This window comes from Urocitellus parryii, chromosome 15 (genome assembly GCF_045843805.1).
Source record: "Urocitellus parryii isolate mUroPar1 chromosome 15, mUroPar1.hap1, whole genome shotgun sequence".
Lineage (NCBI taxonomy): Eukaryota > Metazoa > Chordata > Mammalia > Rodentia > Sciuridae > Urocitellus > Urocitellus parryii.
Window position 1 is genome coordinate 33,260,999 of NC_135545.1, and position 24,062 is coordinate 33,285,060.

Here is a 24,062-nt window from a genome sequence, read left to right on the forward strand (position 1 = left end):
TGGCCTCCCTGTGTCTTAGACTCTTGCTTAAGACAAAAGGGAGGCTAAATGCAAAGATTTCTAAACCAGAATATCCCCCAAAATGAGGCACAGGCCACTGGGCCGGGGGCTGCAGATGGAGGATGGGGTTGTATTTCAATCTTTCAAGTCACATCAAGAGGAAGGTCAATGCCAAGTTCTTGGCCTTCCCCCACATGCTCTCCCTGGTGGGCAGGAACGGCAGGCCTCTGGCTTGGGTCACTGTAGGGCAAAGGTATCTAGCAAGAACTGGATGTCTCGTTTACGGCCATTGTATTTTGGTTTCTGTTTGTGGCCATTGAGAGATGACATTTGTTCTTGGATTCATTTACTTAAGTCAAAAGAATGAATTCCAGGAAGGATATTAGCAATAATCCAGATAATATAATATTATCCAGATAATAGGAGGGTCACAGACATGGGGCCGGTGGGGGGACGGGCAGAGGAGGGCTGCGCTGGCCCCAGGTCCAGCGAGGAGGCCCGAGGGGCTGGACAGGAAGGAGGCCAGAAAGACCCTGCTGCCCGGAAGCGCCTCACGTCCCGTGGAGGCTGGGCAGACCCGCAGCTAGGAGCTGTGCCGGGCGTGCACAGGGCCACTCGCCGCAGCCACCGGGAGCCATGCTCGCCGCCGCCCTCCTGACCCTGGCCCTGCTGGGCAGTGCCCACGCCTGCTCCGGAGGGACCCCGTGCCAGGCGGGCATTGTGTGCCGCATCACCAAGCCCGCCCTCCTGGTGTGTAAGTAGCACCCCTCGCCCAGGCCTCTGGGTGCCCAGCAGGGAGCTTTTCAAGGACACCCCCGTGGTCAGGGGCCAGCCCTGGGCAGAGCTGCTGCACCGTAGCCCAGAGAGAGCGGAGCCCTGTTCGAGGGGCTGGGCGGGCTCTCCCCTCCCTGCTACCTCACCTCACGCTCCTTGGTGGGAAGGTATGTTCCCCTTCTGCAAAAGGAGGGGGATGCCATCCCGGAACTTTGCCACAGAGATCGTGGAGCTGGGAAAAGACAATATCCTAATAAACCAGTGAGATCTCAGAGGAGCAGACTGCCCGGGTAGATCCACAGGTGACCACGGACCAACACGGACACCGCCGGGGGCTAGCAGCCAGGCATGGGATTCGTGTTTGGGACTGGGACCCCAGTCATTCTGGGGTTCAGAGGAAGGCCTTCTTGGGAGGTCACACTTGGGGACAAAGTTTGGGTTCGTGTGTAGCTGGTGTTGAAGGTCATTCTATGGCCAGAGTTAGGCATCAGCAGAAGCCCAGGCAAGCGAGACTCTGTCACCTGCTGCTGTGTCACCTTGGTTGACTTCATTGCCTTCTCTGGACCTCAGCCTCTTGCTCACTACAAAAAGGGCACAGAGAGGCTCAATGATATGACCTCTGACACAGAATTTCTCCAGTGTAAGACCCAGGATTATAGACTCAGTTGTTTTGGGAAGGGGGTTCCCAGCAGGTCAGGGTACAGCTGGGGTCAGTGTGTAGCTGGGGCTGGGGCTGTCACTTTGACTAGGATCATGGGTGCCTGTGTGTTAGGATCCAGAGGCGAGGGTGTGAGCAAGATCTCTGGCTGGGCTCAGGGTCAGGGCTCTCTGTGTCCCCTGCGAATTGCCACCTGACATGCCCCTCAGCTTGGAGTCCTGTTGTGGGGAGGGGGCTCATCCCAGAGAGGCTGAGCCATGGCTGGGGCTGAGCTGGGCGGCCGACCTGGGTCTGCAGCCCCTTAACCTGCATGGTCCCCTCTAGTGAACCAGGAGACGGCCAAGGTCATCCAGACAGCCTTCCAGCGAGCCAGCTACCCGGACATCACGGGCGAGAAGGCCATGATGCTCCTCGGTCGAGTCCACTATGGTCTGCACAAGTGAGTGGCCGGGAGGGGAGGGACAGTGGGACTGGCTCCAACCCCAGGCAGGACGGGTGGGGAGCTGGACGGTCTACCTTGGGCCTGGAGGTGCGCGCCTAGCACCGCCAGGGGGCGCTGGCGGCGCTGCTCGGTTCAGGGCGGGGCGGGGCGGGGCCGGGCGGGGCGGGGCGGGGCCGGGCGGGGCGGGGCGGAGCCCGGTGTCACCCCTGAGCTCCCTCCGCCCAGTGGTTGGAGAGGCTCCTGCAGCTGGGCAAGGGCGGGAGGGGCGTGAAGGTGCCCGCAGGGCTCTCGGTGAGGCCTTGGAGGTCAGTTTCCCCTTCTGTAAACCGAGGATAATACCATCCTGGATCCTTGTCTCTCCCTCGGGGCGCTCCCGAGCCCCACTCTGACCATGTCCTCCTACCCCAGCTCAAGGCCTGGCTCCCCTCTCCCGGCCTGCTGAGGCCCACTCTGCTCATTTCCTCTTGGCTGCCATAACAAATCCCCAGAGTTTGGTGGCTTCAGACATCACTGTTTATTATGTTAAAATCCGACACTGGTCGCACTGGGCCAAAAATCCGGGTGTCAGCAGGGCCGGGCTCCCGCTGGCCGTGCTGGGGAGACTCTTTCCTTGTCTTTGTGAGGCCACCCCAGGCCTGAGCCCTGAGCCCCCCATCTCCAGCTCTGCCCAGGTGCATCTCCGGCCGTCCTCCCTGGTGGCGTGTCGCATCTCTCCTCCCGACTCTTGATTCCCAGCACCCTGTGGACACTGCAGCCACCCAGGTGGCCTAGGGGCACCCCCCACCTGCCTCAAGGTCTTTGGCTTTGTCATAACCACAGCGTCCCCTTTGGCCCCTCCCTGACCCTGCCACGGCCTTCCTCCCTCCCTCCCTCCTGTGGCTCTCGCAGCATCCAGATCGGCCACCTGTCCATGGCCAGCAGCCAGGTGGAGTTGGTGGAGGCCAGGTCCATCGACATCTCCATCCAGAACGCATCAGTGACCGTCCGGGGGACCCTGAGCTACGGTTACACAAGCGCCTGGGGGTAAGCACGCCCCTCAGCTGACGTGCCCCCTCCCGGGCCCTGTCAGTGTCACAGGGCAGGACGAGGGTCCTGGGTCCTTGGCTCTTTGCAGGCTGAGCGTCAATCACTCTGTTGACTTCGAGATCGACTCCTCCACGGACCTCCAGATCAGCACCCAGCTGAGTAGGCGTCGGACTCCCTCTGGGGAGGCAGGGAGGCCGGGCTCTAGGGGTGGGTCTCAGCAGAAAGGGAAGGTGGGGCCGGCGGAGGTTCTGAGGCCGGAAGGAGGCCCAACCCGCGAAGCTTGCAGGGTCGGGGCGCCTGGAGCTGAAGGGGCTCCTAGCTGGGCTGGGCACCCCGTGGGCACTGCCCAGGAGCCCAGGCTGCCCTGATGTGACACTGGGGCCTCTCTGCAGCCTCTGACTCTGGCCGAGTGCGCACCAGTGCCCCCGACTGCCACCTGTCTTTCCATAAGCTGCTCCTGCACCTCCAAGGGGAACATAAGTAAGTCCGCGGCCCCGGCACCCACATCCCCACCTTGCACCCCATTCCCACCTGCACTCCATCCTGTTGGTGTGCCCGTGCCCCGTCCAGGGTCCTCCATAGGGCATGCCTGTGGACTACCCAACCTGGGGCCATCGGTACCTTGGGTGGTGCCATTTCCAGTCCCTCCCCATCCATGTAACCTCCAAGAATGGGAACCAGCAGTTACTGAGAACATTAAGGGCTGAGAGTGATCGTGACCGCTTCGCTGAGTTGATCTGATGCTCACCCAATCCAGTGCTAGGAGGCAGACTCTGTTATTACCCCCATTTTCACATGTGGGTAAACTGAGGCCTGGGGTTAGGAAGGCAGGATCGTTCTGTGTCCACCCCTGTGTCCTACACCCCAGTCACCCCCATCAAACCTCAGACTAACCTGCAGCCAAGCTCAGTAACTGCTGCAGACACACAGCTCGCTGCTGAGGGGTGGGAGCAGCGTCCTCTGATCCAGGACCTGAGCTCCTCCTTCCTCACCTGAGAGGTTCTTGGTCTTGGCCAGTCTCCTCTGTCAGGGAGCTGGGAATAGTCTCATTGCACAGAGGAGGATACTGAGGCTCAGGGAGGCCCCAGTCTCAAACCTGGAATGCAGGAGAGACCTGGAGGCTGGGGTCTGGGGAGCAGACACATGCATGGATCTGGACCCTGTACATGACGTGGGCCCTCCTGAGGAATTCTGAGGTGATGATGTGGTTCATGCTCATGTCTGAGCTCATGTCTGGGGTTCAGTGATCTCAGTGTGAATTGGGGACAATAATTGCCACCTCCTGAGCTCTCTGAGGATTCTGAGGCCAGCAGAGACCCAAAGGTACGCACACAGGAGGTGCTCGGCAGACGCTCAGGACCGGCTGGAGGCTCACTAGCTCTTGCTACTACCTCAGGCCCAGCTGGATCCAGCAGCTGTTCACAAACGTCATCTCCTTTACCCTGAGGCTGGTCCTGAAGGGGCAGGTGAGTGAGCAGCTGTGGCACCTGCGTCTGGAGTCGGGGCTGGGAGCCAGACCCACCTCCTCTCCTGCCCTTCCCTGAGAAGGTGCCCCTCCTACCTTCCCAAGGTAGCCAGTCCCCTGTGCCCGTTCCCAGCATGGCCACCCACACACAGCTTGAGGGAGGCACACCCTGCTTCCTCTCTGGCCTTGTTTCCTGCCTGATAAGCTGCCTGCCCTGTCCACCCCAGATCTGCAAAGAGATCAACTCCATCTCCAACATCATGGCCGACTTTGTCCAGACAAGGGCCGGTGAGTTCTGTCTGTGTGCCTCAGAAGGCAGTGGTGGGAGCAGAAAATGACCACAGTCGCTGTGTGATCCTGGACAGTCACTCCCCCCTCTGGTTCTCTTGGTCCCTGTCTAGCTCTGGCACTGGTGATTAGTGTGGCTACGGCAAGTTGCTTCCCTTGAAGCTGCAATCTCATAAGCTGTGTGACCTTGAGCCAGGGACTTACCCTCTCTGAACCTCATTTTCCTCATTAGTAAAAAGGGGATCATAGCACTTACCTCACAGAGTGACTGTGAGAATCAGGTGGAAAAAGAAAAAAAGTATGGAGGAAGCATAAGACAGAACCCGGTCCATCACCAGCCCTAATCAGCACCCCGTACCCCAAGCACCAAGCTCAGTGTCAAACACATTTCAAGAACATGGATAGACAATAAGGAGGAGGAGGGCAGGATGGAGATGGAGCACTCTCCCACTCTTCCCGGGCCTCTTCCCTCCAATCTCAGGGGGACTCTGGTCAAGGGGCAGCTCCCACGGCTTTGCAGTGGAGAAGAGAGGACTGCCTGGGCCCGGTGGTGCACCCCTGTAATCCCAGCCATGGGGGAGGCTGAGGCAGGAGGATCTCGAGTTTAAGGCCAGTCTCCACAACTTAGTGAGACCCTGTCTCAAAACAAAAAGATAAATTTAAAATGCCAGGAATGTAGCTCAGTGGTAGAGTGCCCCTGGGCTCAATCCCCAGTTCCAAAAAAGGAAAGGGAGGAAGGACAGACTCAGGCCTCAGTTTTGTCATCTGTCCAGTGGGAACATCCCTGGGCCCCTGGAAGGCACCCAAGACAAGAGGAGGAGTGTCCTGAGAGTGGGAAGCTCCGTGCCCCCACCCCCAACGCAGAGAGCACGGCTGTTTGTTGAACTTGCTCTTCCTGACGCAATCTCCCCAGTGACCCGGGGAGGAGGGAACCATAACCCCCATCCTACTGATTTATGGGCCCACGAGGCCCCCAATCCAGAAGCAGAGGAGAGGCACCTGAGCGTGGGCCCTGCAGTGGTTTCCCGCCGCTGCTGCAGCCACTGCGCCAGGCCAGCTGATGAGTCCCGGGCACCGAGTAGGTGCTCAGCGAACAGGGAAGCTGCGGTCACAGAGAAACCCCAGATCAGGGGACCCTCCAGGTGGCTGCGGGGTGGTGGGAGGGGAGCCTTCAGGCAGTGCCAAGGGCGTGGTGGGCATCCCGGCTCCAGGCCTGCTGTGAGTGGCCAGCCCTGGCCCTGCGCCTGGTCAGGAACGGGGTGCGGGCGGAGCTGGGCTGTGGACCACGCTGGCCTCCCACCAGGCGCCTCGGCCTAGGGTCTCCCCAGCAAGGCGCTGAACGCAGGCCCAGGGAGGCGCGGGGGAGGGCCCTGCGCTCCAGGCCCAGCCGCTCCAGGCTGGGAACCACAGCAGGGGACCGTGGCCATGTCGCTGTCCTCTGCTTTTGTAAAGTTTTGATTGTCACGTGGCCACTTCCACTCACCTGCAGGGTGGCCCCTTTTGGGCACAGTTGGGATCTTAGTGGCCGAAGAGCCTCGGGCACTTACCCTCTGGTGGCTTATAGAGAATGTCTGCTGACCCCTGTCCCCACAAAGACACAGCCCCGGGGTGGATGGTGCCATTGGAGGCGAGGACATGACAGAGAGGTTGGCTCCCTGCTCCTGCTGTCCAGCCCCCGAGGGCAGTTTGGGGCTCCAGCGTCCAGCACTCCTGCCGGTGGAGCCACCAGAGGGACAGGCGCTGGGAAAAGAGAATGAAAAGTGCCCCCAGAGCCCCCAGGACCCACTCTACCCGGGAGCACGGGCGGGAGGGGGGCTCCTGTGGGGGGCTGGGGGACCCCTGCCCCAGGCAGCTCCCGTCCCGGGCTCCAGCCTGCCCTTCTCTCCCCGCAGCCAGCATCCTGTCCTCTGGAGACATCCGGGTGGACATCTCCCTGACGGGACCCCCTGACATCACTGCAGCCCACCTGGAGTCACACCACAAGGTGGGCGTGGGGGTGGCAGGGCTCCCCTCCTGGGCGCTCCTCAGCCTCGGTCCTTACCTGTGTCCTGGTCACACTGCCCCCAGCCTGGGGAAGCCACACTGCACCTTCTGCTGCACCTCTTCAGGTGTCCCCTGGTGTGGCAAGGCGGGGGTGGGGTGCTGCTTCTGTGTCTGACCCTCTGTGCTCACCCTCCCCTCCCAGGGACCTCACAAAGCACCAGCTCCTTCTAGAAGGCTTATTTGGCTCCCAGCATCCTCCATTGGGTGTGGAGAAGCCAAGGCCTCTTGGGGCGTCTGGGGAAGCTCTACCCCTGCTACTTAGGACTAGGTTCTGCTGCTGTAACGAAGATGCCCAGCGTAACAGCAGCTTGAACCCTCAGACGTTCACTTCCTGCTCAGAGTGGCTACCGCGAGCAGCGCAGGGGGTGGCAGTGCCATGCTGTTGGGCATGCAGGCCCCGTTGTGTTGCTGGCTGGTCACCCCACACTCTGCTCACATCCAGTGGCCTGACCTCGGTCACATGGTCACACCTAGCTGCAAGGAAAGCAGAGAAGTGTACCCCAGGCCGCTGTGACCTGGTCAAAGACGGGGTGTCACAGAACTCTGCAGTGGTGCGTTTAGAGAACCAGCAGCCTGTCTGGGATGGAGCCTGTCCCCAGAAAAGTGAGCGAAGGAGCATTTCAGGGAGCTCGTGGCCGCCCGCGAAGCCCCTTCACCCCTCGCGGGCTAGAGGAGCAGGCGCCGGGCACGGGCCTGACTTCCGATTGCCACTTGGGGGCTCCCTGTCCATCCCCTGGTCCCAGAAGGTGCAGGACTGCGCTCAGGCTGGCCAGCTGTCCTGGTCACAGAGCACAGAGGCCCAGGGCCACCACGGCTCTGCCTGCGGTCCTTCCTGGAATGTCAGGCTTTGAGGGTGGTGACACGTCTGCTGGGTCACCTCGCCCGGGGCTGGGAACAGAGCAGGGCCTCGGGATGAACCCTTAGGGAGGAAGGCTGGGCTGGGAGCCGGCCGGGGGCAGCTCTTTCTGGGCTCCCCACGCTCCTCTGGGCTGGGTTCCCCAGGCTCCTCTCAGTGTCCCTGGAGCCGCTCCAGCAGGGACACAGGGGAGGGGCAGCCAGCGTCCCCCGCTTCCTCCAGGGTCATTTCATCTACAAGAACGTCTCCGAGGACCTCCCGCTGCCCACCTTCTCGCCCAGCCTCCTGGGGGACGCCCGCATGCTCTACTTCTGGTTCTCGGAGCAAGTCCTCGACTCCCTGGCCAGGGCCGCCTTCCAGGATGGCCGCCTCAGGCTCAGCCTGACCGGGGAGGAGTTCAAGGTGAGGGGCAGGTGGCTGCCGGGACGTCCCTGGGTGGGTGGGTGGCATGCGTGACCACAGCGGAGGAGCACGGAGGAGATTCTGGGGGCACCAGAGCTGCCAGGATCCATCCCAGCTGCAGCCATGACCCTGAAGTTCAGCATCGATTGGGACCTACTGTGTGTTGGGTGGATCGACCCATCAATTGAGGAATCAGTACATAAGTAGGCAGATGCTTGCCACACGGGAACTAAGCCATGAACGTGAGCTGCCATTACTATCTGTGTTGAAAGTATTTTGGCTGCACTCAGTCTGTGGGGTAAGTACTGTCACTACCTCCATTTTCCAACAACAAAAGCACAACGAAGCTCAGAGAGGGTAGATAACTTGTCCAAGAACACACAGCTTGGACGAGGTGGCTCCAAGTCTGCACTCTTCCATACCAGACGTGCTCACCTGGTTCCCAGTCCATGCCGGTCATTGAATTCATGGGGGAACTGAAGCCTTGAGGGAAGAGACTTCCCCAAGGTCATGTAGATGGTGTGGCCTCCAGTCAGGTCAGGGGTCCTCTGCACCCCACCTGCCCAGAGCATGTCAGATCATGTGGTGGGGGGGATTGGGAGTTGGTTTGTGAGGACTGACCCCCTGGCCATCTCTGGCCCCTCTCTTTCAGGCAGTGCTGGAGACCCACGGCTTCAACACCAACCAGGACATGTTTCTGGAGGTAACTGCCCTGCTGCTGGGGCTCGTCTCTGCACCCTGATTCTACTTTTGCATCAGAAGTCCCTATTCAGCCAGCCACAGCAGCAGTGGTGACCAGGACAGCTCGGCCTGAGCTCCATCCAGGGCCCCGAGCTGGACCCTTTCTGCATGTGACTTCCTGCCATGCTCATGACAACCCTGGGGTGAGGCACGGCCATGGTCCCCGTCTGCACACAGAGGAACGCAGCGAATGGCGGGGCTGGCTCAGAGCCAGCCGTCATGGCCCCGAGGACCGTGCCCTGTTACCCAGGCCGCAGGGCCTTGCGGGAGGCTGGAAGCCCAGGATCGCCCCAGGCTCGGAGGGCCCTGGCGAGAGGATGAGGCCACTGGTCATCCCTGATCCCAAAGCCAACCTTGGGCAGACTCCTTGGGGGTCACAGCCTCTGCCTGCTCTGCCGAGTGGCAATGATGCCCTAATCCCTCTCTCCGTGGGAGGTTCCACTGTGAATCCCAGGTCCCGGGCCTGAGCAGACCCTGGCCGTCTCTGGGCAATCTGCCCCCAGCCTCTGGTCTCGCCCGCCCCGCCCACGGCAGTGGCTTCATCCTGCCCCTCCATCCTTGAGCCTCCAGCTGCCCCTCGCCCAGCCTTCCGCCACCCGCTCCCTGTCCTCACCAACTCAGTGTCTGCCTGGTGACCACCGCTGTGCTACTTCCCCAGAGCTGGGCAGTGGCCCCAGTGAAACTCGTCCCTCAGCTTCCTGCTTCCAGCCCCTCCCCCACCTGCTCCTTCCTGTGTCCTCCTGCTGTCCTCGTGGACATGGCCTCTCTTCCCTCTGAGCTTTAGCGTGTTCCCAGCCCTGCAGACGCCTCGCTTCCTTCCAAGTGTGCAGCTCGGAGCCTCTGGGGTGCCCCTGCCCTCCCTCCTCCCTCCTCCCCCTTCCCGAGTCCTGTCCATCAGATGTCCTCACTGTTGGTAGGGTCTGTCCACCTCTCTGTCTCCACCTTCCCCCTGGAGGCTCCCTCTGCAGGGAGTCCTCCTGCATCCTGATACCCCTGACCATCTGTTCTCTAAGGAGGTCAATAGAACAAGCTATTGGAGAAGTAAAACTGATCACCTTCCTGCCAGGTCACAACTCGTCAAAGATAAAGGACCAGGGTCGCGGGATATGGCAAGGTTCTCTGTGCTGGCCTCGAGGATCCCGTATTGCCTGGCCCCTGTCTACTCTCAACCTAGTTGTTTTAGACACACCGTCATGGTTCACCTCTGGAAACAGCTCGGTCTCCATCTCTTCAATTATTTCCTCTACTCTGTTTTCTCGCCTCCTTGAATTAGACGCAGGTTGGACCTTCTCTCCATCTTCTATATCTGTTAGTTACTCTGACGAATTTTTTTCATCTTTTGATATTTCTGTGCAAAATTCCTAAATTCCGGATAGTTTTTCCAGACATTTCTTCCGATTCATTAATTTTCTTTACAGCTAGGTCATATCCATTTATCCACCCACTGAGTTTCCATCTTAACCTCAATAACTTTTATTTATAATAACTTTTTGAGTTTGTTTTTTAAAATCTTCCTTCTCTCCCACCCCAGAGTGCCATCTTTTCATGGGGGCTCTTTCCTCTAATCATTTTTTTAAAAAAGTTTCTTGGGACTTTCTGCCAGGTTGTTCTACTATGTCCGGTTCTTGGGGTCCTCACCCTGCTGCCTGTTGGGTTTGCTGGCGGCCCTCATAGTGGGTGGTTTCCTTGTGTGGATTGCCATTCCTGTCTGTCCACGAGCTCGTCTTTGGCGGAATGTGATTTTCCCATGGACAGACTGTGCCCTGGATGAACCTAAATTCCCTAAGAGACTGTTTGGTATTTATTTCTGCCAGGAACCCCAGGACTACGTTACGTGTTAGTCTTGGATGTGACATAATCACGCGGCTCAGGACGCCCTGCCGTATAAATCATCCTTCAGTCCTGCTGAGCCTGGCTCAGCCTTTTGATTGACATCTCTCGCCTCCCTCTGACACTCCCTGGGACATTCTTGAACAAGGAAAGATTTTTAGTCTCCTTTTCACTGAGTGGAAATGACTTGGTTCCTCTTCGGCCTCTCACGGCTCTCTCTCTCTCTCTCTGAGGACATAAAACCCAGACAGTGTGGTCTGGAGCCACATCCTAACTCTCTGGGCCACACTGCTTAGAGCTTTGCCTTACAGTGTTCCTCCCTCTCTGAGACCTGGGGTTGGCCCTGTCTTTCTTTTGAGCTTGGCCATGTATTACATAAAACCTTTTGTTGTAAAGCATCCGCTGGGTCCGTGGGTTCCAGGGTGGAGGTCTCTTTGAGCCCAGTCCCACAGGCTCTCCTTCTGCAGGCAGGTGCAGCCGACCTCAGGCTACTCGCCACTCCCAGCCTCACTCGCCACTGTCCAGTCCTTGTTTGGCCAGCCCCCTTCCACAGCGCCTTTGCATGTGCTGTCCTCTGTCTAGAAGGGCTTTCCCTCCCTCTGTCCTATCTGATTCCTCCTCATCCTCAGGGAAGGCCTCTCCCACCTTCCTGGATACAGATCAGATCTCCTCTTGAGGGCTTTGGGGCCACAACCTGGTCCATCTCTCCTTTAAACTGCTTCTCAGGTGAAATCTTGCATTTAGCTTTGGAATCATCTGATAAATTTGAGCTTTGCTGGTCTGTTTGGTTCTCTGCTGTGACTATACTTCTGGCCCAGGGATGAAGCCTAGTGGGGAGTTCTTGGATATTTTTAGAAGTGGGGGTCACCGTGTGGCAGGGCCTAGTCTCAGCTCCTTCTTGAATGATCTCATTTAATCCTCATAACAGTCCTCTGAGGCAGGAACCGTTATCCCCTAGAGCCGGGAGCACAAAGGCTAAGCCAAGGCGTCCTTCCCACCCTTGAGAGGGGACAGGGCAAGGAACAGCTTCACTAGCCCACGGGGGACAAAAAAACCCAACGGTCAGAAGAGACAAGTCTTACTTTTTCAGTTAACTGGCAGATTTGTGAAGTGGTGCAGCTGAGGTTTCCAGAGTTGGAACCCAGCCTGGGGCCGGAGCCTCTGCCCCAGCAGTTTCCTCTCCTCCCAGCCCTGGGACACCCGAGTCAGCTCCATCCCTCACTAAGGGCATCAGTGACAGCTCTTCTAATGGCCTCCGTCCCCCACCCCTGTCTCCCACAGCTATTCGGCAATATCCCCACCCACCAGACCCAAGTGATCGTCTACTGCCCCAAGAGGCCCAAGATCGCTTGTCAGAACAAGGGCGTCGTGGTCACCTCCTCCGTGGTGGTGAAATTCCTCTTCCCCCACCCGGATGGCCAAAGTGCTGTGGCTCACACGTTTGAAGAGGTGAGGTGGGTGCGAGGGGAGGGGCGGGGACCTGGCCATCCAGGGCAGGGGACAGCGTCTCCAAATCCTTCTCCCCACCTCTGTGTGTGGCTCCGTGGCACGCCAGGCCCGGGGGTTCCTCCTCCCAAATCCATTAGGCCACGTGGATTTCCAGATTCAAAACTTTGTGTGTTTTAGAAAAGCAGCGCAGTGCGTGAGAGGAACACTCTAGAGGGGCCGGGGCGGGGGAACCCCACAATCCACACGCACGGACAGACGCTCAAAAGAAGCAAGAGAAATACACTATCCAAGGCCTCCCATTGGGACAGCCAGGCTTTGGCCACACACTTAAAAAACAAACAAACAAAAACAGCTTTCAGTTTGCAGAGCTTATTTGATTTTGTGATTGTAGATAAGGAATCAAAGCTCCATGTGATCCCTGATGTTCTTCTCTGTGTCCTTAATACTTCTTTTTTGTTTTCTTTGTTTCTTCATCCCCAGCCCTTTTTATTTTAAGACAAGTTCACACTAAGTTGCTGAGGCTGGCCTTGAACTTGCCATCCTCCTGCCTCGGCCTCCCGAGTTGCTGGGGTTCCAGGCATGCGTGCGCCCCCACACCCAGCTTCTCAAAGTTTCTTAGTACATTGGAAACTAAAGATAAAGATAAGACAGGTACAACCTGGAAAATAGAGAAATCTAAAGAAGAGAACCACACTCCCTGACAATACTTTGCCCTCAGCCACCCACAAGGGACAAATGGAGCAGAGTTCCCTTTGGTATTTTATTTTTTATCAACCTCTTATTTTGGAAGAACTTCAGATTTGAATGAAAGTTGTAAAGACACGCAGAGGGGTCACTTGCTGTCCACCTGGCTTCCCTGTGGCTGATGTCTCTCAGAACCCACCCCATGGGCTGTGTCTCAGCCCTGAGTGTGGAACACCGTCAGGATCAGACTCCAGACGGGCTCCCACCAGTTTTTCCACTGATGTCCCTTTTCTGTACCAAGAGCCACTCCAGGAGAGCATGTGATATTTACCTTTTTGAAAATCTCTTAAAATTTTCTTTACTTATTGTTTGTTATTGAAGAATCTGAAAATTTCAGAGTATTAGAGAAAAAAGCATTCAATACTTTTTAAAAACTTGTGAAAGTGAAGGCTTTGTTCAGCCTGTAGGGATGATAAGGACAAGGACCACCGCAGGGGGTCTTAGGGTGCCCTGAGAGGGCACCTCTGGGCTAAGGAGCTGGGACCGGAAAGAGATCTGACAGGATTCTTGCTGAAGCTGGTCCAGGGTGATCAGATTTCCCACACCACGCGGAGGATCAGAAACCAGATCAAAGATGAGGCTGATCAGACACTGAAAGTGGGGATTCTTGCTAGACTGGTTTAGCGGTGTTCTTGCAAAAACTCATTTATAGGCAACACATCGTGGTCCTAGGAGAAGGTTCTGGAGCCTCCCTGAATTTTGGTCAAGCAGAGAATCTTTGCAAACACAACAAACACCTCCTCCCCGGGTATCCTGTTTCACCCCCCCCCAACTTTTCCAGTAATCCTCTCCTGTCTCTGCCCCACCCCCAAACCTCTCTTCTTACTTGTGAATCTGGTGGTGAACATCAGCTGTCAGCCAGGGTGGGATCAGGTGGAGCTGAAGGGGGCTTTTCCAGAAGGGAGTGTCGGCCAGCTCTCCAGGGGCCAGGAGAGAGCCAGGGCAGGTGACCCATGGGGGGCCCTGGTGGGAGCTGCCCCCAAGGATCCACCAGGCCACCCCTTTACCAGACAGAGGCCTCTTCAAAGGGAGAACCAGCAGGTCATTTGTTCAAGGTCACACATCACATTTTTACTGAGTAATTTTTGCAGCCCCAGAACATTCATCCATTCATGGGTTTTTAACTACGTCTCTTGAGTTCTTCCTCTGGGCCAGGCCCTGTGGTCCGCACGAAGCTCACAGCGTAATGGGCAGAGGCAGAGAATAACTAGCTCGCCAAACAAAAGACCGCATAACCTCTACTTTGTTTTTATTGTTCTTTTTATGATACACAGGACAGCAGGGTGTATTTTGACATATTATACATATGTGAAGTATGACCTATTCTTATTTAGGGTCCCTTTCTTGTGGTTGTACGTGATGGGGAGTTTCACTGGTCGTGAATTCATACATGAGCATAGGAAATTTATGTCTGATTCATTCCACTGTCTTTCTTATTCCCATCCCCACTCCCTTCCCTTCCTTCCCTTTGTGTCTAATCCAGTGAACTTCCATCCCGGTCCCCATATTGTGTGTTAGTATCCACCTATCAGAGACAACATTTGGCATTTGGTTTTGGGGGATTGGCTTACTTCACATAGCATGAGAGTCTCCAGTTCCATCCATTTACCTGCAAATACCATGATTTCATTCTTCTTTATGGTTGAGTAATATTCCATTGTGTTTATATTCCACAGTTTCTTTACCATTCATCCTTGAAGGGCACCTGGGTTGGTTCCATAGCTTAGCTATTTTGATTTGGGCTGCTATAAACGTTGATGTGGCTGCCTCACGGTGGTAGGATGATATTAAGTCCTACGTATGTGCCGAGGGGTGGGATAACTGCGTCAAATGGTGACAACCTCTACTTTTGGCCAGCACCGTAAAATAAAAATGTGTACTTCAGGAAGTGCTAGAGCAACTTCAACTCCACATCAGTTTGCTTGAGAGTCGCCTGGTGCCACAGGTCTCCTGCTTTGGCGTGGGCATCCCCTGGGGAGGCTGTGAAAGCAGATTCCTGGGTCCATCTGCAGGGTCTCCGCTGGTAGGTCTAGGGCAGGGCCTGAGAGTCTGCATCTCCAGCACGATCCTCCTCCTGGTGCTGACGCTGCTGGTCAGGGGACCACAGGGGAGCATCGGCACTCTGGTGTGTCTGACGCCCAAAGTGTGAAAATGCAGGTCAATCCCACCCCAGGCAGAGGAATCCTCAGGCGGCCGGATGCGGCTTCACTCTGGAGGTGGAAGAAGCGAGCCGCATGGGGAAGTCCTGCTCCTCTGTGGTCTCTGACTAACCAGCCCGAGGAGACTGGGGATGGGTAAATCAGAAACCAGGACAGGAAGTGCCAGCGGTACTTGGGGTCCTGGGCCAGCACTGCAGGTGCTGGGGACTTGTGCAGGTTTGGCCTGGGTTTGATGCTGGGGAGGAAGCGCAGGCCCTGGAGCTGCTGTGCAAGCCCTCTGCCCCCGGGTCACACGCCCGGCCTTCCCGCTCTTTTCAGAAGACCAGGAGTTCAGCTCCACCCCAGGATCCCGGGACCCCAGCTCTCCACACCTCTCCATCTGGTTGCCTGTGCAGTCGGGGCCCCAGACAGAGGGCTGCTCTGTGCTTCGGGAAGCCCCTGGCTCACAGCAGATCTGGTTCTCTCCCCAGGACATCGTCACCACCATCCAGGCCTCCTATGCCAAGAAGAAGCTGTCCTTGCACCTCCTGGATCTCCAGTAGGTGCTGCAGAGAGGGGAGGGGACAGCAGCTTGGCCAACCTGGTCCCGACTAAGCAGGGTCGGGGGTGGCAGGGGGGGGACCGGATCCTGGGGGGAAGTGCAGACTTCCGGCTCGGCCACAGGGAGAGACCTTCCCTAGAGTCTAGATGAGGAGGAAGAGACGCCACGGGAGGGAATGGCGGAGGGCCCAGCAGAGGGGAGGGGACCTGAGCTTAGGTCTGGCGTCTGGAATGGCAAAATCTTTTTTTTTTCTTCTTCTTGGTACTGAGGCCTGAACCCAGAGGCACTTAACCACTGAGCCCCGTCCCCAGCACTGTCGTGTATTTTATTTAGAGGCAGGGGGTCTTGCTGAGTGGCTCAGGGACTCGCTAAGTGGCTGAGGCTGGCTTTGAACTGGCCATCCTCCTGCCGCAGCCACTGGGATTACAGGCGTGTGCCACCGTGCCCGGCTGAAATGGCAGACCTTGGGACAGTATTCCAAAGGCCTTTCTTACCGAGGGCCTTAAGTATTGGGCAGAAGCACCTAGATTCCTGGGGTTTCTTTTCTGGGGGGTGTTCCAGCAAGGAGCCCAACCGAGGGCCCAGTTCCCTTCTCTTTTTGATTTCAGGACTCAACCCAAGTCTACTTCAGGCACCGATGAGGTAGGTGGGCTTGGGAGATAAGTCTGCAGGGCCTCATGCCTCGAAGAAAGCAGGGACAGGTCCCTGAATGAAGCCAACGGAACCCTAAGAAATGGCCCGATGTCCCCTCCCAGTCACCTGTGACCCTCTCCCTGCTGTGTCTGCGGGGGGAGCTCTCCTGTTGCAGAAATGGGGTCGTGGTAGTGTGGACTGAGGAGGCGGGAGAGTCCTGGCCATGGGGCCTCTCCCTGGGCCTCAGTTTCCCCCTGTGAATGGGATAACAGCCCCCGCCCTCCCCAGGGCCTCGGAAGGACCTCGCAGGGAGGAGGCAGGAGGCGGGGGCTGGCTGGGAGGCCTTTTTTCTTGGGCACCTGGATGAATGCTCACGTGGACTGTGTGGCCGTCCACCCGTGGGTCACTGCTGGGCTCCCAGGGAGCACTCACCGTGGGCCTTTCTGATTGACAGAGCAAGTTCAAGTCCGTCCAGAACTCCCTGTGGTCGATGGTCTCCACCGTGGGCATCCCTGAGGTCATGACTCGTAAGTGTGGCCGGGCGGAGAGCTTGGGGTGCAGGTCGCACTTGACTTTGTCCCCACACTCTCAGATGGTGGAGTGCAGAGGCCCCGCCCCTTCCCAGGCAGCCCCCGGGGCCTCTGATTCTGCAGCCAGGACACTTAGGGGTCCTGCGTCCCTTCCCTAAGGTACCTCTCCCTGTTGGTGGCAATGCAGGCCACTGACCTGGCCAGATGCATGGACCCCTGATTCTGGCTCCCCTTGAGGACATTACCACTGCCACCCACATGGCGGCTGAGCCCACTGCCCACGGCAGAGAGAAGGCTGGGCCTGGTAGCCGGAGGGTGCGACCTTGTCGTACGTAGCCCAGCCTCAGTTTCCCTTCCTATGAAATGAAGTCAGCTCGATGGTCCCCAGATTCCCTTTGGACCTTGACACTGTAGGATGTTTGTCCCTCTGCAGTGACTTTAATGGTGGAATCTGAGACACCGGCACAGAGTAAGGGGGTGGGTGTTGGACAAGGCCCTTCCAAGAGCTCTGTGCCCTCTTCCCCATGGGCATAGGGGACAGGCCGGTCTCCATTTTTTTATATCTGCTTGTTCAAGAGGAGAAGAGTAGAAACGGGAATCACCCTGGCTGACTGTCTCCGTCTCTCTTGGCCTCAGTTTTCCCCATCTGTGTCATGGAGCTAAAATGGGGGGTGGACTGAGCTGGGTTGCTGGGGAGACTGCTCTGTGTGGTGGCAAAGAGCACCTGGAAGCTCAGTGAGGAGAGGCGAGACCCCCAGAGCAGGCCCGGGAGTGATGGCTGCTCCCCAGGGTCGGCTAAGCAGGGCAGATTCACAGAATGTTGTCCCAGCGTCTCCCACAAGCCAGGGGCTGGGCCTGCTCCCCAAGAAGGGCTGACTGGGGCCCCCTCCCTGCCCAGGGCTCGAGGTGGCGTTTACGGCCCTCATGAACAGCAAGGGCCTGGACCTCTTCGACATCATCAACCCCGAGATCATCTCTCGTGATGTGAGTGCACGGTCCCACCTCCTGGGGACGCAGCCCCAGACAGCTTCCCTGGGGTGACTGGCTGCTGGGGAGACGGGCAGAGGGGCACGCCCAGTGCCTCCTGGTGGCCTTGGGGCCAGTTAGCCTGCTGCTCTCTCCAGGGCTTTCTGCTGCTGCAAATGGACTTTGGCTTCCCGGAGCACCTGCTGGTGGACTTCCTGCAGAGCCTGGGCTAGGGATCCTGGAGCTGCCTGGGTCTCCAACCAGGAGGCCCCGACCAGGCTCACAGCTGAACCCAGCCTCTCTGTCCATCCGCATGGAGTCAGGGTGCGCGTAGGGAGACGGGGGCCCAATGGCATTAAAATTTTGTGTCCAGGAGCTGTGTGGTTCTTCAGTAGGGGGGCCCTGGGGCGGGGCGGGGAATGACATTGTCCTTTGCTGGCCAGATCTGACAAGCCCAGCCCTGGGTGTCCACCCTCCTGCCAGCCCTTCCACAGCCGTTGCTCCCGATCCCTGCACCAGAGCCTGGAGGGAGCCACCCAAACCTCCTCCCTGGAATTAAGGGTCTCCCTGACAGGCCCCCTGGTACCTGCCAGACCCACCCAGAATCCACCACTCTCGGCCAGACCCTCTGTCCCTGTCACACCAGTGCTGCCCCCTCTGCTGGACAGTCTTGAACAGCCCCTCTCCTGGCAGGTGCCCCTCCTTGAAGCCCTCCACCCTTCAGGGCTAGATCAAGGCCAGCCCCTCAGGGTGTTGGTGACCTCTGGAGTCACATCCTCTAGTGACTCCTCTCCACGTTCAGACGGCAGCCGGCCACGGGCACACTCGTGGCCCTGAACCCAACAGGCCTGAGGCTCTGAGGGGGCACCAGGTGGCCAAGACATAGATAGTGTCATCAAGGTCCTCAGGAGCAAATCACAGGACCCGGCACAGGTGCCATCTGGAGACGGGAATGTGGTCTGGGGTCTTGAGCAGCACATAGTCTGAGTGGGAAGGAGGCCGCAGTGCCAGGCTTAGGTCGGGAGCATGACCCGGGCATGGGGGTCACGGGCAGCAGAGACCCTCTAGGGGACACTTCATCCCGCTGCGCCTCCACCCGGCACTGCACTCCCCGCAGAATCCGAAATCCTGGGTGCCCGAGCCTGGGCGGCGTCCTTAGCCCTGGCTGGGCCATCTGGGTGAACGGCGGGTTTCCTGGGTGGGGGAAGCTCACAACCACGATCGGTTGGGACACACGAACACACCCTTGCATCTTCCAGTGGCCAGGGGAGGAGGGGACATTGGAGCTGCATCTTGGAGTCTAAGGAGGGATTTGCAAAGACAGCTAGAGCCGGGGGGTGAGGGGTTGGGGGGTGGCAAGGAGGGGTCCCGAGACAGTCACCCACTCCCTGAGCCACTCACTGACACACTCACACTGCCTCTCACTCCTGGCCAGATACCCAGGCAACCGTGACTGTCCCTGAGTTCTCTCCAGCGTCCTGATGGGGGGGCCCTGGAAGCTGGGGAGCAGGAAGGCCCTCCCAGACCCGTCTCTCCCGCCCCCACAGCACCCGGGCCTTCGGGGCCTTTGTCCACCCACCAAAGTCCAGGCTCCTCTTCTAACCAGCTTCCCTGCGGGGCCTGAAGCAAGGCTCCCAGACGGTCTGGTCCCCTGGGATGCCAGTGCTGGACAGGAAGTGGGGAGGATGGAGGCTTCAGATCCCCAGGGTGGGGCAGGGGCACTCAGAGGCCGCTGCCCGGCCCAGGAGGAGGAGGAGGATGGAGTCTCAAAAAGGAACATGAATCATACTTTAGTGAGGAAGAGAAGCGTCTCTGAGCGTGTTTCCAGCCCACGTATAAGGCTCTTCCTCCTCCTGTCCCCAGGCTACAGTCCTAAAGGCCGGCTCCCGCCATCAGTCCAGGTGGGAGAAGAGAATCCCCGACACACCTTGGAGTGGGTTGGGAAAAGCACAGGGTGTTGGCTGGAAAGTGATCTGTCCCCCGGAAACCCACGTGATCAGGCCATGAGAGGGGGGCTCTTGCCTCTTGAAGGAGGGGGTTCATGAGGGAGAACAGCCTCTTGGAAGCAAGGCTCTCATGCTTTGCCCCTGTCACACGCCCACCTGCACTTCTGCTTTCTGCCAAGAGTCCAAGCCGCAGGAGGCCCTCTCCCGGATCACACCGAATCATCTTTTCTTTCTAAAGCACCTGTCTCGGGTATTCTGTTATAGCAACAGGAAACGGACTAAGACACAGCAAGATGCTGGCATGCAGAGTCCCTCAGGTAGAGGAAACCGTGACAGAGTCAAGAAACACAGAGAGAAAGCTGGGCACCGTGACACTCGCTTATAATCCTGGTGACTGGGGAAGCTGAGGCAGGAGGATCGAAAGTTGGAGGCCAGCCTCAGCAACTTAGTAAGACTCTTGTCTCAAAATTTAAAAAGGCTGGGGAGGTAGCGTAGTGGTAAATTGCCCCTGAGTTCAATCCCCAGTGCTACAAAAATAAACGAATAATAAATAAATGAATAAGAGAACAGAGAGAAGCTGAGGGAGCCGAAGGCAGGGTCCACACCAGCGGTGGCCGAGGGGCCTGATCTGTGGTTTTAACAGCAGCGTGCAAGGCGATTGGGCAGGCCATGCTTGGTGGGGTTGGCCCATCACTAGGGACACACAGAGAAGTCCCATGGAGCATCACGTCACCTTCAACAACCCCAGCCCAGCTGGGACCTGGGGAGACCGTGAGACTCACCCCTGTTCCTGAAAGGAAGGTAGCGGTGGCTCCAGTTCCTTCCCCATCCTTAGCGTCTCCCCAGTTTCAAGGAGAGTAAGTAGCTGAAGGAGCTATGGAATCCCAGAGGATCTTGCTAGAACAGGACAAACCTGCTGAACCCCTCTCCAAGCCCTGTGGCCTCCCTCCAAGCCTAGAAGTTCTGACCTAGACCTACCTCAAAAGTCCAGGAAGTCCTCCTGGCCCGTGTGGAGTGCTGGGCTGCCCCAGGGGGACATCAGTATCTGCTGCTTCCTCCAGGGAGCTGAGAGGGGCTCCCCAAGGCCAGGGCCCAGTGGAGGCCCATCCTGCTGCCTGGGCAGCTGAGCCTGGGCTCCAGGACCAGGCCTCAGACAAATGGGAAATGCACGGGCCACTGTTGCTACCAGCTGACCCTGGCATGCATCCCAAGCCTCACAGGACAGTCATTCAGGCAGCAGCTGAGCAGCTTGTGTTGGCCACCAACCCTAAAATGTGTTGAAGCATGCTAGCTGTTTGTGAGAGACGCCAGGTCCATTCCAGGTGTCCCTGCCCACCTTCGCCTGGCGAGCTGTGTGCAGTGCTGCCTCCTCCTTGGGGTGTGGGGACCCCCCTGCCTTGTTGACACCAGGAAATGCTCTTGTCCGCAGCGCCCCATAAGCTACCCATGGTGCCATCCCAGACCAGGCTGCTTCTTTCTTCAGTCTCACAGAATCTTGAGCTGGTTCTCATACACAGGACTGGGCCGTTCCAAACCAGATGGACGTGTAATTTACACCAGAGGACCGTGTACACTGTGAGCCAGAGAAAATGGGCACCAGGCTGAGCACAGGGAGGGTTTAGGAAAGCATCTTTCCCAGGACTCTTCTTGACAGGTCTTGTACCCCTAGGGTGGAAAGACTCAGCTCTGCTCCGGATTGCTGTGTGACCATGAGTAACTCACCTGACCTATCTGGACTTCATTTCTTCATCTGCCCCCTGAATTGGAAATCTTTGTCCTACCCTCCTTATGGGGCTGTTCAAGATTATAAATGGTCTGCATTTGTCTTTCTACATTGTGGTTGTCTGTCCGTGTGTCCATTTGCCTACCCTGCCTGCATGGAAAGCAGGCCAGAGTCTCTCCTGGGACTTTGGGTAGGGACAATCAGACCTTGGGTGCTCAGTGAACATGAGCTGAACCCTGATCTTGGGACACAGTCAATCACTCTCATGCACAGTTCCACAATACATGCCACAGTGGCCTGGGAGGCTGGGAACAGCCCATCTGACAGATGAGGAAACTGAGGCTGGGGACCATCAAGGCATTTGTCTGAGCTACCAGCCAGGAGGAGCAGATCTGGGAGTCGCACACAAGCACTCAACTGCAAAATCCACACCCGGCCCCCTCCCAGCTGCAGTGCAATTTCTGGCTATCTGGTTTGGTCCTGGGAAGACAGGGGTTCAAGTATGATGGGGATGTGGGGCCTGCAGAAGGAGACAAAAATAGAAGGCTGCTATGGGCTTCAGGTACAGAGGGCACCAGCCCCAGTTTGAGGTTGGCTGCAGGCCAGATTCTCACAACCAATCTATGGGCAGGGATTTTATCATTCCCATCTTACAGAGGGTATAACTGAGGCTAGGGGTTGTCAAGGCATTAGGCAATGTGAATAGTCAGTAAGAAAGGAGGACCTGAATCCAGGGTGCCCGATGCCGATGGTCCCACCTCTGACCCCTGACTTGGAATGCCCGCCCACCTCCGCATACACACCTGTTCTGGGGCACAGAAGCGTCTGGGAATGGAAGCTGGGACTGTCACTGAAGGTGAGCATGTCCTCTGCAGGGAGAGGAGATGCCCCATCTCAGGACAAGGGGAAAAGGCTGGGGAGACTGTGGGGAAACCTTGGACAGGTGACCTTTCAGGACGGCCACCCCACTCACCTTCTCAATGTCCCTGGCCCCATCCTCCCTGCCCTCTCTCCCTGCACCTTCTTTCCATCTACCCCTCCTCTCTGCCAGTGGTCCCTGTCTGACTTGGGCAAGGTCCTTCACCTCTGTCCTCTCTGAACCTCAGCTGTTCATCTGCAGGCAGGGTGACACCCCCATCTGTATTTGGTGCCACTTTGAGGATTAGATAGGTTCCTAGATGGCGTTTCTCCGGGTCAGCCGGCCCAGGGCTCGGTCCCCACACCTGTTACTCCCTTCTCCCTGCCCCTCTCCAGGAGCGCTCCCCAGGCCAGGGCTCAGGACCCCGGGGCTCTAAGCGCCCGCTTCCCGCCCAGTGGCACCTCCTCCCTTTGCTCTGGTCCGGTCCGCAAGAAAGTCCTGGCGGGGACTCCTCCAGGGTCCTGCAGCGCCGCCGACTCCCGCGATCTCCGGCTTCACCCTCCACCCCAGGGTCGCATCCGCGGAGGAGAGGACCCTCCTTCTGCTGGCTGTGACCTGGGATCGAGCCCCTGGCCCGGGTCCCGAGCGCAGCAGGCGGGGCGCGTGCGGGCTCCTGCCCCCAGCGCCCGGGTCCGGGATGGCACCTCGAACCCACGTGATTTCTCGGCAGCGGCCGCGGTTCCAAGCACTGGCCCGCTGCGCCCGGCGTCTGCTTTCAGTTTCGCACGGAGCGTGGACGAGCCGGCAGCGCAGCGGTGAGTGCAGGGGCCGCGGGACCCCGGCCGGTGCGCGGGGCGCCTGGCGGTTCGGGGTTCCGGTTCTGCAGGGAGGAGAGGGCAAGAGCGGATGCCTGAGATCTGGGGATGGGGATGTGCCCATGCCGATGGCCAAGTGGTGTCCGGTGGCAGATGGACAGATGGGGTGTCGGTGGCTTTGCGCTGTGCAGCTTGGGGGATGGCAGGTCGGGGTCGCCACTGGTTGGGGACATGGTCTGTGGCTGTGCAGACCCCCTCCCGGGGCCGCACCTGTTGCCTCCCTCTGTCGCTATTTCTTCTTTCAAACTTTTCATTGCTGAATGAAAAGTTAGAGGTCACATTGTTCCTGATGCACGATTCATACTTCGGAGCCTAAAAAGCGAAACAACTTTTCATTGAGGAAAATCACAAACGTAAACAAGAGTAGGAGGAAGAGGACTAGGTGGGGCCACATGGATTTGCTGGTTTTAATGTATGGAAGCCCCCTTGGATCCACTGCTCGTGGTCAAGGGTCACCAACCCTAGATGGGGGCTTTCATATCTATCACCCCTTATTTGGAAACAAATGGCAGACATCATAGCATTTCAACGGAAATATGTGAGCATGTACTAAAAGAGAAGGAGTCTTTAAACACGGCCACAATGCCATCAGTGTGCACACGGGGGTCTTAACAATTCCTTAGGGTCAGGTCTCCACTATTTCTAGTGACCATTTTAACTCAGAAGTGGTAGGGACTGCACGGCTGTCGTTTTCGTTACTTGCTTTTCCATGTGGTTTTCAACTACTTTCTCACTCAGAAAGCCAGGGCCTGGAGCACACTGGGGTGGCCATTTACCCAGGTAAAAAGGCCCCACCCGATTTCCGTGCTGTTTGCACAGGTTTCATAAGTTGGGATTTTTACATTTTCTTTTTTAAAGATTGGGCGTTCGGGAGGTGCAAAAAGCAGTTTGAAACCTGGAAGTTCCTAGCCTCTAAAAACCGGGGAGACAATGGAGTGGACCCCAATCAGTACCGGGAACTTCATCTCCCTCTGAATGGAGTTCCTTCTCTCTAGGGGAGAAATAAGCCCGGAAATGCACTAGGTTTAGGCTGGGCTGTCGTCCAGTGGCCCTGAGTTTGACCCCACACCACTAACTAACTAACCAACTAACTAGCTAACTGGGCTTGGTTT

At 57.7% G+C, this 24,062-nt stretch overlaps 2 protein-coding genes across 7 annotated transcripts in view; both read left to right on the forward strand.

The window, feature by feature from the left end:
• The first annotated feature begins 487 nt into the window (after window positions 1-487).
• Cetp (cholesteryl ester transfer protein) lies at window positions 488-17,915 on the forward strand. Its single transcript, XM_026395710.2, has 16 exons — window positions 488-754; window positions 1,757-1,871; window positions 2,763-2,897; window positions 2,989-3,059; window positions 3,293-3,380; window positions 4,297-4,366; window positions 4,593-4,653; window positions 6,546-6,637; window positions 7,775-7,954; window positions 8,607-8,657; window positions 11,807-11,974; window positions 15,348-15,415; window positions 16,027-16,060; window positions 16,506-16,578; window positions 17,480-17,565; window positions 17,706-17,915. The coding sequence occupies exons 1-16, from the start codon at window positions 637-639 to the stop codon at window positions 17,778-17,780; spliced, it is 1,485 nt and encodes a 494-aa protein (XP_026251495.2). The 5' UTR covers window positions 488-636; the 3' UTR covers window positions 17,781-17,915.
• A 4,946-nt stretch (window positions 17,916-22,861) lies between these two features.
• Window positions 22,862-24,062, forward strand: part of Nlrc5 (NLR family CARD domain containing 5) — an 82,290-nt gene continuing 81,089 nt past the window's right edge. For 4 of the 6 annotated variants that reach the window (XM_026395630.2, XM_026395633.2, XM_026395634.2 and 1 more), the window contains exon 1: window positions 22,868-22,890. The gene's annotated coding sequence lies outside the window, so the exon portion shown is untranslated. Of the gene's footprint in view, window positions 22,891-24,062 lie in introns of all 6 variants that reach the window. The other 2 variants (XM_077793339.1, XM_026395631.2) reach the window with 2 other exon arrangements.